Source organism: Cannabis sativa, chromosome 9, assembly GCF_029168945.1.
Source record: "Cannabis sativa cultivar Pink pepper isolate KNU-18-1 chromosome 9, ASM2916894v1, whole genome shotgun sequence".
Lineage (NCBI taxonomy): Eukaryota > Viridiplantae > Streptophyta > Magnoliopsida > Rosales > Cannabaceae > Cannabis > Cannabis sativa.
Window position 1 is genome coordinate 24,147,403 of NC_083609.1, and position 16,009 is coordinate 24,163,411.

The following is a 16,009-nucleotide window of genomic DNA, read 5'->3' on the forward strand; positions in this document are numbered from 1 at the left end:
TCTGAGGCCAGTTGTTGGAATATTATTTTACTAGGATCTTAGATCTACTCACAAGTATGTTGTTTAAACACCCTAAATATGAACTTTCTAAAACGATAAATTAAACACATATAAAGTTAAGAAAACCTTACATTGATGCAGCGGAATTAATGTCTCCTTCCACTCAGATCGCTCAACCTTGTATCCTTTCTGTAGCAGAGTATAATCAAGATCTGAGCCCGAATGTCCTTCTTCTTCAAGTTTGATCCTTCACAGTCTTCCAATCTATGATTGAGTTACTGCTTGCTGTGTGTGGTCACTTACTCTTTCACTAGGGTCGAAATTGATCAAGGAGAAAAGAAGAGAGAGGGTTTCGGCCAGGTATAGAAAGTGGGGAAGGCTCAGTTTTTCTGAAGAGAGAAATTTCTGTCAGAAAAGGTTATTGAAAACTTGTGTTTTGACTGAGCCATCACTTTCTATTTATAGGCAACTACTAGGTCTAGGTTAGGAATTATTTGGCATTAAAATAATGAAAATATTAATTTGAAAAACCTCATCTAAGTGGTCGGCCATGGTGTTATAATGGGCCTCACTTGATTTTGCAGTTTTATCAAATTTTATCTCTATTTTCTCAAAAACGCCAATTTTCCAATTCTAACCTTTTAAATGCCAAAACTAATTATTTAATAACTAAAATAGATTATTAAATAATATTGTCATTTAATTTAATTATTAATTAGACATATAAAGTCCATTAATAAATAAATAAACCTAGAAACTCTTTTCTTTACAATTTCACCTCTGCTTAGTGAAAATTCATAAAATTAGACATAGTCTAACTTTAGAATTATAATTGATCAATCACGAATCAATTAATGAGTCTTACAAGCAGAATGTTCTCAACTAGAATGGGGACCATGGATCTATATGCTGAGCTTCCAATAAGTGAACCAAATTTACCAAGTAAATTCCTACTTATTAATTCTTCGTTGAATCCACTCTTAGAACTTAGAATTGCACTCTCAGACTTATATAGAGCATATTGTATGTTCCACGATATCAACATACTATCTCATTTAACCATTGTTATAATCTTATTGTGATTTAAAGATCCTCTATATAGATGATCTACATCGAGATGGGATTTCTTTACCGTTCTCACTCCTCAATGTATTTTGCCCCTTAAAACACTTAGCTACCTGTAAATGGTGTTTAGTGATCTAATAATTAGTCAGTTAAACAAGAGCTCATCCATTTACTTCTATTTGCTAAGCTCGAAGGGAATCATCACTTGACTTCTATACACCAGTAGAAGCTATAGATTCCATATTTATGTTCAGCACTCCCACTCAATCATACTATCATGTTCCCAAAATATACGTATCACCCTGACCCAAAAGTAGGCTTAACTAATAAATCAAAGAACATGAATAACACTCCTGAGTTGAGCCTAAGCATATCAGGATTTAGATTCTTTTAATCTTAAGATCAACTACTGATATTGACTTGGAAAGATATGTATAACGGTAAGTTTGTAATATCTTAACTTAGTTGCAATATCGGTCCAGTCCAATGTATACTCCATACATTCGAAACTAGTATACTTTACTAATGTTCTGGAAAGAACATAACACTTACTCCAAGTGTAAGTACACATCATCGCTGATTATCACATTAGTGTAAATCCAATAACACTGATGAAACAGGGACCAAGTCTTTTGATTCATATAATCAGAATCACATTCCACTGTGTTGACGATACTGTAATTGTGAATAAACATATGATCTGGATTTAACTGATTTTGTGTGTGTGAATGTAATAAACATATTAAACCATTAGCATGTAAAATTCATGCAAACATTAATCACTTCAAATTTCTTATATTGATAACTAATCAGATTGTAAAGAGTTTTATTTAGGGCATAAAACCCAACAAAACTACCTAAACCACTAATCCGTTAGCAGTTAGCCCTTTCCATCCATTTTTGGCTGTTAAGTGCCAGGTTGGAATGTCCACGTGTACACAGTGTACACGTGGCACAATTTTATTAGTCCACGTAAATAAATATTTAAAAAAATAAAAAAATTAATTATTTTAAAAATTAAAAAATAAAAATTTAAAATTAAAAAAAAAAACAATTTTAAAAAAATAAATTTTTTAAAAAAAACCCTAATCCCTCATTGTCTTGTTCTCTCTCTCTCTCTCTCGTTGCCCTACTGCCGCCCCCTCCTCCTACTCCTTCTTCTTCTTCTTCATGCTCAGTTGGGGGGACCTTTATGGCTGGTACCATTGGGAAGAAGAGACTCAACATCCGCCAACCAAAGCGACGCCAACCGAGACCTCCTTAGTCCAAGCACCGACCTGGCCACTCTCATCAGCCGATTCGCCAACATTGACGCAACCTTCGCCACCACACGCCAGGCCAACCGCCCTTTTGTTGGAAATTATTTTACCAGGATCTTAGATCTACTCACAAGTATGTTGATTAACACCCTAAATGTGAACTTTCTAAAACGATGGAATAAACACATATAATGAACCTTACATTGGTTGCAGCGGAATATAATGACTCCTTCCGTTCAGATATCTAGCCCTTGATTCCTTTCTGTAGCAGAGCATTATCAATATCTGAACCTGGATCTCTTACTCTGATTCTTTCATGCTAAAACTCCTTCTTGCTGAAAGTCTTTCTTCACGATCTTCCTCACTATGATTGAGGTATCACTTGCTGTGTGTGGGCACTATTCTCACACTAAGATTTTCGAAATTGAATAGGGAAGGAGAAAGAGAAGGGTTGGCCAAAGATAGGGAGAGAGAAGGCTCAGGTTTTTCTGATTCAGAAAGTGTCAAAAGAAGTGTAATTTTCCTGAAGCCTTCACTATCTATTTATAGCATTCCACTAGGGTTAGGTTTGAATTATTTGGCATTAAAATAATGAAAATATCAATTTAAATTTCCTACAAAAGTGGCTGGCCCTATACTAGTGGATTTGGGCCTCACTTTTTGCAATTTTGCAGTTTTATCTTTTCTGCATCTGATTTTCTCAAAAACGCCAATTTTCTAATTCAACCATTTAAATGCCAATTCTAACTATTTAATAACTATAAATAATTATTAAATAATATTGTCATTTATCATATTTATTAATTGAACCATACAAAGTATCATAATTAACAAATATGCCCCTAAAACTCTTTCTTTACAATTTCGCCCTTACTTAGTGAAAAATTCACAAATAGACATAGTCTAAATTGAGAATTATAATTGATTAATCAAAACCAATTACATGAGTCTTACAAGCAATATTATCTCAACTAGTGCGGGGACCATGGGTCTATATAACCGAGCTTCCAATAAGTAGATCAAGAATTTAGCACTAAAATTCACAACTTATTAATTCTTCGTTGAATCCACGCATAGAACTTAGAATTGCACTCTCAGTATATAGAATGCTCTATATGTTCCACCATATAGACACATCATTAGTTATCCATTGTTATAATCCTAATTTGATCAATGATCCTCTATATGAATGATCTACACTGTAAAGGGATTAAATTACCGTTACACCCTACAATGTATTTTATCCTTAAAACACTTGACCTCGTATAAATGATATTTCAGCTTATGTGAAATGAGTACTCCACCATTTATGTTCGTTTGGTCAAGCTCGAAGGAGATCATCCTTTGCTTACTATTCGCCAGATAGAAGCTATAGATTCCATGTTTATGTTAGCGCTCCCACTCAATTGCACTACCGTGTTCCCAAAATGTACGTATCACCCTGACCTAAAAGTAGGCTTAACTAACAAATCAAAGAACACGAATAGCCTCTCGAGATTGAGCCTAATCATATCAGGATTAAGATCATTTGATCTAGGATCAACTAGGCGATATTGACTTGAATAGATATTACGGTAAGTTTAATAAATATAAGTCAAAGTTCAATATCGGTCCCTTCCGATGCATACTCCATGCATCCAACCTGAGCTTTACTTTAACCAATGCTCTGGAAAGAACATAGCATTTCTCCAAATGCAAGTAAACTCTGTTGTAGATTATCATATCAGTAAAACCCTATGTCTGATAAATCTAGGAAATTTTATTCACATAGTCATGTTTACTTTCCAATGTGTTGACAGCACAATAAACAGGATCAAGTATGTGAAAAGGGTTTCAGATGAATTTATACATTATGTACATATAATCATGAAATAAATCATGTGAACCATGCAGCATTAAATGTTATTTCTGATCTATATTAATAAGTAAATCTGATTATATTGAAATGAGTTTTATTTAGGGCATAAAACCCAACACCTTTCTCCGGTGGCGATACCAACCTTGCTCCCTTCGACGCCACCCAGAGGTGGAGGCTGTGTTGGCATTTTCTTCCAACTCTTTGATTGGAACCGAAGGTTCGCCAAGAAGAAGCTTTTCTCCATGAAATTGCTGCCTCCTGGTTAGTCCTATTCGTTCATGAACTCCATACATGAAATAAAACCCAAAAGGATTAAAGAAGTGTGGTATGAATTTCCGGTACAAACACTCAGCTTCTTCAACTTTAACCTTCGAAATCTCCACATTCGACGAGATATGTGAGGCCCAGTTTTGAACAGGGTTGACCAGAAGTCCTGAACTTGTTGTACCCAAATTTCTCAACAAAGACATTCACCGAGGCCTTGTTGTCTTTCTCGGTTACCATGGGTGGTGGTGAGTTTCCATGAGTGGTGGTGGTGGTCTTGTCTGCAAATGAAGATAGAGGAAGAAGAAGAAGAAAGAGGGTGAAAGAGAAAGAGGAATTAGGGTATTTAGTTTTTTTTTTTAAATTGTTTTTTTTTTAATTTTTAATTTTTAAAGAAAAAGAATTTTTTTTAATTTTTAAAATATTTAATTTTTTATTTTAATTTTAAATAATTATTTTTTATTTTAATTTTAAATAATAATTACGTGGATCAATAAAATTGTGCCACGTGTACACTGTGTACATGTAGGCATTCCAACCTGGCAATTAACACCTAAAAATGGATGGAAAGGGCTAACTGCTAACAGAACTTGGGTTTAGGAGGTTTTACCACCAAAATTTTAGAATTGGGGGTTAGTTGTAAAAACCTCACCACTTTAAGAGGTTATGCCGCAAATAACTCAATTCAAAATTAATAAATTAGTGAAACTTAAAAAAATTAGACTTCTACATTCTCGAAAGAGTTACATATTAATTGTTTTTGTAATCTTTTTAGCTAAACTAATTCATTTTAGAGAAATACAAGTAAGTGGCTCTATTTTTAACTTTATAGATAGTTAATGTCTCTTTTTTAAAATAGTAAAGCAAATGTCCTTTTTTACTTTTCAATACCTAAAATACCCTTCATTATATAAAATGTATTATATGTTTTATTCCTTTAATAGAAATGATGAAAAATAATTGATCAAAACCTCTCTACTGAATTTTTGTCAACTATTTTTTCATTATATAAAAGGTATTATATGTTTTATTCTTTAAGATTTTGCTGTTGTTGTTGGTGTCTAATATGTTATTTAAGCATATAATTAGTTTATTATTAATATATCGTATGATATACAAACAATATACCTTAAACCAATATACATATATCACAAACTTAAACTAATATACTATTAAATGAATTGTTTTCCACAATATACAGTAGCATACAAAAACTTATACCACAATCATAAGCAGATATATCATAGTCAAAAATTAATATACCACCAGCATAGTGAAAAAAAATTATACAAAAACTTAATTTAATATTCCACAAGTTTTTTTTTTCTTGTTCTTTCGTTCATGAAATACCAATGAACATAAAATCAATATACCTCAGTCAAATATAACTATACCTCATACTTAAATTAATATTTAATAGTTTTTTTTTTTTTCCTTTCTATCATTCACGATATACATATCACATACAAACGATATACCTTAGACCAATATAAATATACCATAAACTTAAACTAATATACTATTAAATAATTCTTTTTCACGATATACAATAGCCTATAAAAATTATATTCTGCAATCATAAGCATAAATATTATAGTGAAAAATTAATATACCACCAAGTGGAAAATATATATATATACCAAAAACTTAATTTAATATTCCACATTTTTTTTCTTTTTCTTTCCTTCATGATATACTAATGAACATAAAGACAATATTTCCTAATGAAATATAACTATACCTCAAACTTAAACTAATATTCCACATTTTTTTATTTCCGTCTTTCGCTCATTATATACCATAGCACATTAAAATAATATACTACAATCTTAAACTAATATACTACCTTTAAGTTATTTCAAAATATATATATATATATACTATTTTTTCAGTTTTTTTTAATATATTATTGCAAATAAAAACGATATACTATTGTGCAAAATAACTATATCAAACACTTAATTATTTAAGGTTAGTTTTTTTTAAAAAAAAATGAACACTTATTAACTTTATTATTAGATTTAGGGCCATTTTACATCTTAGCCCTTCATTTTATTCTCTCAACATGATCTTGTAAACTAATAATTTTTTTTTTGAAAGCAAGTAAACTAGTTATTTAATAGGGGTTTTTTCAATATTATACTTAAAATTGATTTTATTTATAAAAATACCTTTAGGAAAATTATTTGCACAAATACCGATATGCCACATCAGCATAAATACCGAAATATAAAATAATTACCGAAAATAGAAAAAAAATGAAAAATCTCGCTTCCTGAAGTTTCAGTGTTTTGCAAATTTTTAAAAAAGCAACCTTTTGGTTGCTTTCGCTATAAATAATATATCAATTAGTTACCTTTTTATTAAAAAAAATTAATTCAAGATATTTTTTTCTCATACACATTTGGTTGCTTATTTTGTTCAGGCAACTTAAAATGAATATATATAATAATTTTTATATTGTAACTAATTTTATTATGTTTAAGATACTATTTGGTAACTTTATAAGTTTTTGTATTAACATATTAATTTTTTTTTATTAAATAAATTTATTATTAGTATACTATATCGTAACTTTTAAATACAAAGTAACAGAAGACTTTATTAAGTTATGATGTTACTTGATATGTTAAAGTTTATTAAATTTAATATTTTATTACTATTTGTTACAAAATATAAAAAAGGAATAAAAAAAAATTCTTTTAATACAAATCGTCTATTTTCGGAGTCAGTAAAAAGTAAGAGAGATATCTAAATGTTAGAGGAAAAAAAAAATTAAGAGAAATAATAAATTAAGAGAAAAAAATAAAAAAAAACTAATAATAAATGAAGAAGATAATAATGTCAGAAAAAGAAATGGTAAACAAAAAGAAAAAAAAAAAGAAGATAGATATTGGAGGAGACTTATAATTTTTTTTTAGATTTTAAGTTATAGTGTGTTATTTTGTTGTTTAAGAAACCTTAGTCTAACTTTTAATTTTAGTCATTTTTTTGTAGCAGAAAAATGTATGTTTCTAACATGTCAAAATGATCACCTTAAAAAAAAGAGATTATAATAGTGTAATTTTTGTGCCCAAATGATAAATTGTGAAATTTGAAAAAACTTTTGAAATTAAAAAAAATAAAAGAACTAAGAAATAAAGAAAGTGAGAATGATTACAATTTGTGTTGTTTATTCACATAATTTTTCTTTTTTTTTTTTTAAAAAAAAAAACTTATTGTATATCAACTAGGAGAGTAAATAAATTAATGTAAAAGAAAAACATATGGTTTATTTTTAATTTTAGTAGGCGTATAGATATTTAAAAGAATAAAATGGTCTAAGATAATTTCATAAATAATTTACAATTCACGTTGATAAATGCAATTATTTCTTTCTAAAACTATTAATTAGATTAAAAAAAATGTAAAAAAAAAAAAAGAATAGAATGTAAAAAAAAATTGATCAACCTATTTATTTTCAAAAAATAAGATTGTTAAAAAAAAAAAAAAAAAAAAAAAAAAAGCTACAATGATGTGTCTAGAAAAAGAAAAAGAAAAAAAAAGAAGAAGAAGAAGAAGCTAGCGTATAGGCCGAACTTAGGAGAGAGAACCAATAATATAGAGGAAATTACACTTAGTATGGGATTTTAAAAGTTCTTATGATAAATATGGCACATTTAAGTTTGGCCAATTTATATGGTATTTTTTTATTTTTAGGTTTTTTTATGGTATTTGATATGCCATATATATGTAATTAGGTTTCTAAATCCCATATTTAATGTTTTTATTTATTTAGGAATTTTTATTTGTCATTGATGCCGGAAAAGTCACGGAGTTTCTTTGCCGGTCTTGGGAAAAGTCACGGAGTAGCGGTCGGTGCGAAAAATTCGTCGGAGTTCTTTGCCGGCGCGGAAAATTCGTTGGAGTTGGCATTTTTGCCGGAAAAATCACTGAAAAATCACCAAGAAACCGGTTTCTTGAAGTCTAAGAAACCGGTTTCTTGGTGATTTTTCCGTTGACAATGCCAATTCTGACGACTTTTCTGACGCTAGCAGCTACTCCGGCGACTTTTCCGGCAGCGACAGTAAACTTCAGAAAAGTCATCAGAATTGACATAATCGCTGGAAAAATTACCAAGAAACTGGTTTCTGGTTTCTTGATGAAGAAACCAGTTTTTTGGTAATTTTTCCGGTAATTTTTCTGACGACAATGGCAATTATGACGAATTTTCTAGCATTGGTAGCAACTCTGACGACTAATACACCGAGCATCTACTCAGGTGACTTTTTCGATCAAATGATAAACTGCGAGAAATTCGTCAAAATTGGCATTGTCACCGGAAAAATTATCGGACTAATCACCAAGAAACTGGTTTTTTTTTCGGTTTCTTGGTAATGTTTTTGTATTTTTTTTTCTCTATTTGGTTGATTGATGAAACTGGTTTCAATTATTTTTCAGTGTATATCATTTTTGTTTTGTTTTCATAATCTTTATTATTGTTGTGTAACAAAATTAGTTCCTTGATGAAGAAACCACTTTCTTGGTGAAGAAACCAGTTTCTTGATAAAAAAACCACTTTCTTGGTGATTTTTCTAATGATTTTGCTGGCGACAATGCCAATTCTGACGACTTTTGTTACGCCGGCAATAACTCTGGCGATTTTTCCAACACCAGGAACTACTCCGGCAACTTTTTCGGCACCGACATCAAACTCCAGAATAGTCGTCGGACTTGGCATTGTCACCGGTAAAATTACCGGAAAAATCACCAAGAAACCGGTTTCTAACATCAAGAAACTAGTTTCTTGGTGATTTTTCCAGCGACAATGTTAATTCTGATGACTTTTTCGGCGCCGGCAGCAACTCCGGCGACTTTTCCGGCACCGACGGCTACTCCAGCGACTTTCCGGTGTCGGCAGTAAACTCCGATGAATTTTCCAGCACAAGTGACAACTTCGGCAATCACTATAGTATTATTTGTTTTATTTTTTTAAAAAAATAAATATGAAGAGAATTTTAATATTTTTTATGGTAATTTAATTAAGTTTTTATTTTTTATGAATTTTAAATTCAGATTTCTTTTTAATGTCTTATATGGTTTTTTTTAGAAAAAAATCCATATTTTTAGTTTGATTGGTTAGATAATGCCATATTTAGTGGCATTTACTTTTTATGCCATATTTATCATAACCTTAATAATTTTTCCCATATTTTTGAAAATATTGGTATACCTCTCAAAAAGAATTACCTGAATTTTAAGTATTAAAAGCAAATTCTTAAATAATTTAATAATAATAGTTATTGGTGTAAATATTTTTATTTAATATGGTGATTTTTTTCTTTTTTTTTCTTTCTTTTTTTTTTTGTAAAGATTTAATATGGAGAATTAATGATGCTATTATTGTAAGCTACTATTAAATTATGTTAATTGTTATAATTATTTATAGTTATATTCTATAGATTTTTTATTAATTTTATATTTTAAATAAATATCCTTTTTTTTATTTTAAATAATATCTTTAACACGCATAATTTTTTTTTTTTTTTAAAAAAAAAAATTCGTCAATATCTAAAATATCTTCCATATTTTGATCGAACTACTAATCCAGTTTAAAACAATAGTAGTAATCTTTTTTTTAAAAAAAAATAAATAAATAATAGTATAGAAGCACATTAAAAAGCTGTGATTTATTTGGGAAGAAATTATTATGTGGTTTTTGAAGGGAGAAAACAAAAACAAATTTGAGTTCCCACCGAACAAACCATAAAGCACAGAATTACATAAAAACCCCTCCCCTTTTTGCTCATTCTCAACTCTCAAATCTGCAATAGTATATCTCTCTGATTCTTCAAATATTCCAAAACCAAATTTCCAAAATTTATTTTTCTTAATTTCATCTGCTTTCTTCTTTCGAAATCTCACTCCCTTTCCTTCCATGGAGAACACTCACAACGCCAAATTGGGTTCCGCCGGTGGCGGTGGAGTCAAGCCCAACACCGATACTGTTGTCGCCGGTGACCTTGTCGAAAACCCTAATCTCAATCGCTCAGATGATCCACAACAAGAAGAGCCCGCCGCCGCTGGATCGCTGGAGACAGCCCAGTCTCCTCCAGCTCCTGCTCGCTCTTCTTCCAGAACACCTTTTACTAATCTCAGCCAGGTCGATGCTGACCTCGCCCTAGCTCGAACTCTCCAAGAACAGGTTCGCCTTTTTATTTTTAAATTTTTTGTGCCCGCTTTTTTAGGGTTTTGACGATGCTTCTTTGGTTGTCGAAAAGTTATGGAAATTATGGTTTGAATGAATGCATTCTAAATTACCCTTTTTTTAAATTTTTATTTTTTGAATTTGATCATATAGATTTTGGTTTGTTGATGCAATCGAACATAAATGTTTATTAATATTGTATAGTTATCGGCTTTTTCAGTAGCTATATGAGAGTTTGACGTCAGTTAATTATTTGAATTTTGTTATTTGTTTATGCTCTGTCCTCCTAGGACTAGGGAGTTTACTTGCCATTACCGTGAAAATTTTTAGGTGGCAACAGTTTGAATTCCAGTTTCTAATTCTTGTGGTGATCCAGGTGGCATTACCATATCTTTCAAGGGCTAATTGTCTATTATGGACTGTGTTTTTGTTGTCTCCAAATGTTAATGTTTTCAACTCTGATTCAGATTGAAAATAAGAGATATGATTAGATCTTAAAATTTCTTAACGTCGATCGCTATAATTATGTCTTTTCTTTGTGTCTTTTTCTTCATTGGTTATGGAGTAGGAAAGGGCATATATGATGCTACGAATGACCACAGAAGGAAGTGATTATGGAAGTTGGGAAGCTGGAAGCTACTTACACGACGATGAAGATGATGACTACAATGATTTTCATGATGATACTGATGTTGATGATGAAGATGAAGAACATGAGGGAACTGATGCTGAGGATGAAGAAGATGCATTTGATGTGCATGCCCATGCCCATGATCATGATATTGCTGATGGTGGAGAGGACAATCAACCCAGTGTTGAATTTGACCCTGCTGTCTTTTCGAGTGATGAAGCTTATGCAAGAGCCCTACAAGATGCTGAAGATAGGGAAATGGCTGCTAGATTGTTAGCCCTTGCTGGAATAAATGACCGTGAGTAGCATTGTAACAATGTTTGTACTTCTGTTCCTTTTTCTCTTGAAAGTCTTCAAATTATGAGGCTTGAGAATTTGGTAATTTCTACGTTTTCAGGTGAAGATGAGGACTCGGAGCCAGAAGAGCATGGAGGCAACTCTCAGGTATTATTTGTCGTCTGTAGGGTTTTGACCAAACACCGATTTGGTTGTTTGTTTGTTTGAGTATAACATTTTGCAGCTACATTCTAACCAAGAAGATACTGATTAATATCTAGTTAGCAACAGCTAGCTGAATTTCAAACATGATCACATGATATAGTTATGAATCCGATTCATGCTGATTGAAACAAATTCAGTTCAAGTGATGATATATTAACTATAACTTTGTAATGTGAAAGATGATAAGTGAAGTGTTATGTGGCTGTCGATTTAGGTTGAAACATGGCGTAGCTGTTTGCAAATGAAGATCAGCTTAAATAATTTTGCTCTAATAGATAATGTCTAATCTTTGGGCTAATCTGGCCTAGTTAGTTTCCCTAAACACAGTTGACCTGTCCAAAGAAGAAAGAATACTGCTCATACCTTCTTTTTGCATGTGGTTAGAACAAGAAAATTTTTTAGCCACTCTGCTTGGCCTCCATCTTTTCTTTTTCTTCCTTATGTAAGCACCAGGTTGAGTTGACTATTAAAGTACTTATTGTCATATATTCAATTCTCTAGTTTGATGGATATCCTTGTCATGAAGAAACCATGGTGTCTCTAAGCTCCTTTCTTTCTTGCTCTTAAATTAGTCGAGCATATCATACAACCAGACAATATTTTATGAATATATGTAGAGTACTTTCAGTCAAGATTTCCTTTTTGGTCTCTGTTTAAAATGTACTAGAATTATAGGTCTTGTTTCAGGGTACTCTTCTGCTTATTTTTTCTTCCCTTACTAAGCGACACTACTTGATTTACATGCATGCATCTCAAAGAGAGTAATTATTTGGTACATTACATGGGGGCCTATAAACTTTAGTTTTATTTCTAAACTGATATGCCAATGAATTAATGGTTTATTATATATCATTTTCTTGTCTTTGTAATCGCCATTCTTAGCTTATATATACTGATCTATTTTGTATTTCTTCGTCTAACTCATATACTGTCTTTGGCTTGCAGGATGCATGGGAGGAGGTTGATCCAGATGAACTTTCCTATGAGGTAAGCTGAATTTATATTCTAGTTCTTCAAATGAAGCATAATTTTATGTTTGTTCAATCAAAGAAAGCATTCGAATTATTTCAGGAATTGCTTGCATTGGGGGAAGTAGTTGGAACTGAGAGCAGAGGGCTTTCAGCTGATACAATTGCCAACTTGCCTACAGTAAAATACAAGACAGGAGGAACTCAGAATGGCAGCAATGATTCGTGAGTGTGCATTTTCATAAGTTTTAAGCCTTTATTGCTATATCATATGTGCTCTTTTTATTTATTTGCTTTTTTTTTTCCAGGTGTGTCATTTGTCGGTTTGACTATGAGGATGAAGAGACCTTGACATTACTCTCTTGTAGACATTCCTACCATCCCGAGTGTATAAACAACTGGTTGAACATCAACAAGGTATGTTTAAACTTCTACTCTCTCCCTTTTAAGTTTCATTAATAGACTGGTTCTCTCCTCATTAAACTTATAGGTTAGAGAAAAGACAGTGTTATATCTATAAAAATTTCATTTCTTCCATGTTTTTGTTTTTAACCTTGGGACCTAATTGTTTTCAAATAGTTTTGTATTAGCTCTGTTTTTTTGATCAACTTTTGTATCAGTCATGTTATCTGATTTATTTTGTAATTTTTAAACAAATATGGCACGGGCAATGTTTGTTTAACAAAATTTTGTGTTTTGGGGAGGGGTGGGTGGGTTGGTATGAACTGCTGAATGTGGCCCATCTCTCTTCTAGGGAGAAATGCAGTCCAAACCATGTATGTTACCTGCAATTGTCTCATCATGTTTGGTAGGAGAGAGTTGTGGATGAATGGAAATGTGTGGAGAGAGATGGAAATGTTAGATCTTATGTGGAAGGATTTGAACTGGGGTTGATCTTATGTGCAATGATTATCATCCTATCTTAAAAAAAATTAAAAGAATAATATAGTTATTTCATATACAAAGCCTGGTGATGTAATCTCTTTAGTATTTTTTTTTAATGTTATTTAGGAAGGTCTGCTGAATAGCTATTTTGTTTGTATGACTTGCAGGTCTGTCCTGTTTGCAGTGTTGAGGTTTCTACTTCTGAAAACAGCAGCAGCTAGTAGGGTATTCAAGCATTTTATTGGACAAGTGATAGGCCATTTTTTTTAACCTACCCTATTGTGGTATTGAAAGCTGGGGGTCATATCCTTGTTGTTCTATTATGCTGGTAATTTATATTGTTTGCCCAAATTGAAAGGACCGATCCAGGATGTAAAATTCAACTGTTGAAAATTAGATAAGTGTTGATTTTGGATGTCTTTTTTTTAGTCGAATGAAAAGCATTCTGGATTATATTCTACATTTTGTTTTCTCTCATTATTTTCTGGATTTGTTTCGTTGGAGATGATGTTTCCAAAAAGTTACTTCTAATATCTATAACATCTACTTATTAATTCTACCTCAATTAGGATTTAACAAATAAAAAGTAATAAAAATGTAGGAAAAATATATAAATTAAAATTGCATTGCTAAAAGTTTGACACTAACAAATTTTTTCATATGAAAAGTTGATTTTTAATTTTTATTCTTTACATTTTATTTCTTATATGTTTTTTTCTTCATTAAAATTCAACTTCCAAACATATTGTTTTTCACAATATTAGAAAAATAATGCATTTTCAAAAACAGGAAACCAACTCCAAAAAAAAAAAAAAAATCTTATGCTGGCTCTAAACATTGAGATTTTTTCTATAATAAACTAAAAATAGATAAAATTTACATTTATGACTACAAAAAAGGAAATAAACAAAAATAGAAACTAAAAGTTGTTAATTACATATATACCGGCTAAGGAAAATGGCAGCCTCCATCTTCTTCGTGACCCAGCCGCCATCTTCTTCGTGACCTAGCCGAACCCCAACAACCCATTCTCAACAATTTTCCTTCCAAAACTAAGAAAATCAGATCTAAAAAAAATATAGATCTCATAGGAAAACAAGTTAATCCCGAAAATCTAAATACAAAAACAGAAAGAAAAAAAAAATCATCCAACCTCCATTGTTGTACAAAAAAAACTCAAAAACAAAATTCAGTGAAAAAACAAATCGCATTCAGAGGTGAAGAATCGAATAGAAGGAGATATGTAAATCATTGAAATTCACCCATGTAGAAGCTTTTGCCGATCACCATGAATGCCGACGAGAAAGCTTTTACCCATCACCATGAACTCCGGCAAGAAGCTTTTTTCGATCAGCCATGGCAACACGACCAGCAATAGAGATCTCCATAAAAAGTTGACAAGAGAAGGTCACGATTGAGGCAAATATCCATAAACGCTTAATTACTTGCAAAATTTTTTGGGTTTTTCTTAGTAAAAATAAATTCGATGTTGATTAGTATGTTTGCTTTAATTATTTTTTTAATCAATTATTGTTTAGTTGATTCACATATTGGTGGTTTTCGTTCATATATTTTTGTATTTTCTGGTATTTTTTGAAAATTTGGAATGAAAACAGTGAATTGAAGTTTCTGGGCAGTATAATGAGAACAGTGAGTGCGTTTTAAAATTTTAAAATAAAACTATGTTGTTTTAACGTTGTTGTCATGTTTTTTTTTTGTTGTCCATGATCATAAAATAAAAGATGTACAAAAAATACAATAACAACACAAAAATAATGAGAAATTGATGTAATTTTATTATTAAGAATAATAAATAATGAAATAAAGAAATAATTGTGTTGACCACAAGAGAAAAAGAAAAAAAAAATATTGTATCATAACATCTTGACTCATCTAATCTAAAAATAATTAAATTATTTATTCAAAAGGATTAATCTTTCCATAATTTTCAACATTAAAAATAAAAATTGAAAAGATGAAAGTATAAACATAAATTTCAAAATATAAAAAAAAAAGAATAAAAAAATTATTTTCATGTTGTAATGAAGTTTCGTTTGCGTTGTTTTGAAATATCTTATCTTTAACTTGAATATACTATGTTAAACCAAGTTATTTTCAAGTCGTAGTAAAGTTTGTTATGAGTTGTTTAATTAAAAAAATACAATCTACCAATATTTTAAATGTTTTCCTTCATAACTAGGTTGTTATTTAATGTTTCTAAAGTAAATCAAAGTAAATTCATACTGAAAATTGGTTAATCTGAATAAATTGGTGCAAATAATTCACATTTTAAAAAAATAGTAATACATTTAAGATTTCCTGATTACTGTCATAAATAGTTGTTTATACATTGTTCTCATGTATTAAAATAGTTGCTTAACAATATTAAAA

General features: G+C 30.7%; 1 protein-coding gene across 1 annotated transcript; it reads left to right on the top strand.

The window, feature by feature from the left end:
* Window positions 1–10,115: 10,115 nt before the first annotated feature.
* LOC115722855 (E3 ubiquitin ligase BIG BROTHER-related) lies at window positions 10,116–14,078 on the top strand. Its single transcript, XM_030652193.2, has 7 exons — window positions 10,116–10,630; window positions 11,202–11,562; window positions 11,662–11,708; window positions 12,711–12,752; window positions 12,837–12,958; window positions 13,042–13,150; window positions 13,786–14,078. The coding sequence occupies exons 1-7, from the start codon at window positions 10,364–10,366 to the stop codon at window positions 13,837–13,839; spliced, it is 1,002 nt and encodes a 333-aa protein (XP_030508053.1). The 5' UTR covers window positions 10,116–10,363; the 3' UTR covers window positions 13,840–14,078.
* The last annotated feature ends 1,931 nt before the right edge of the window (window positions 14,079–16,009 follow it).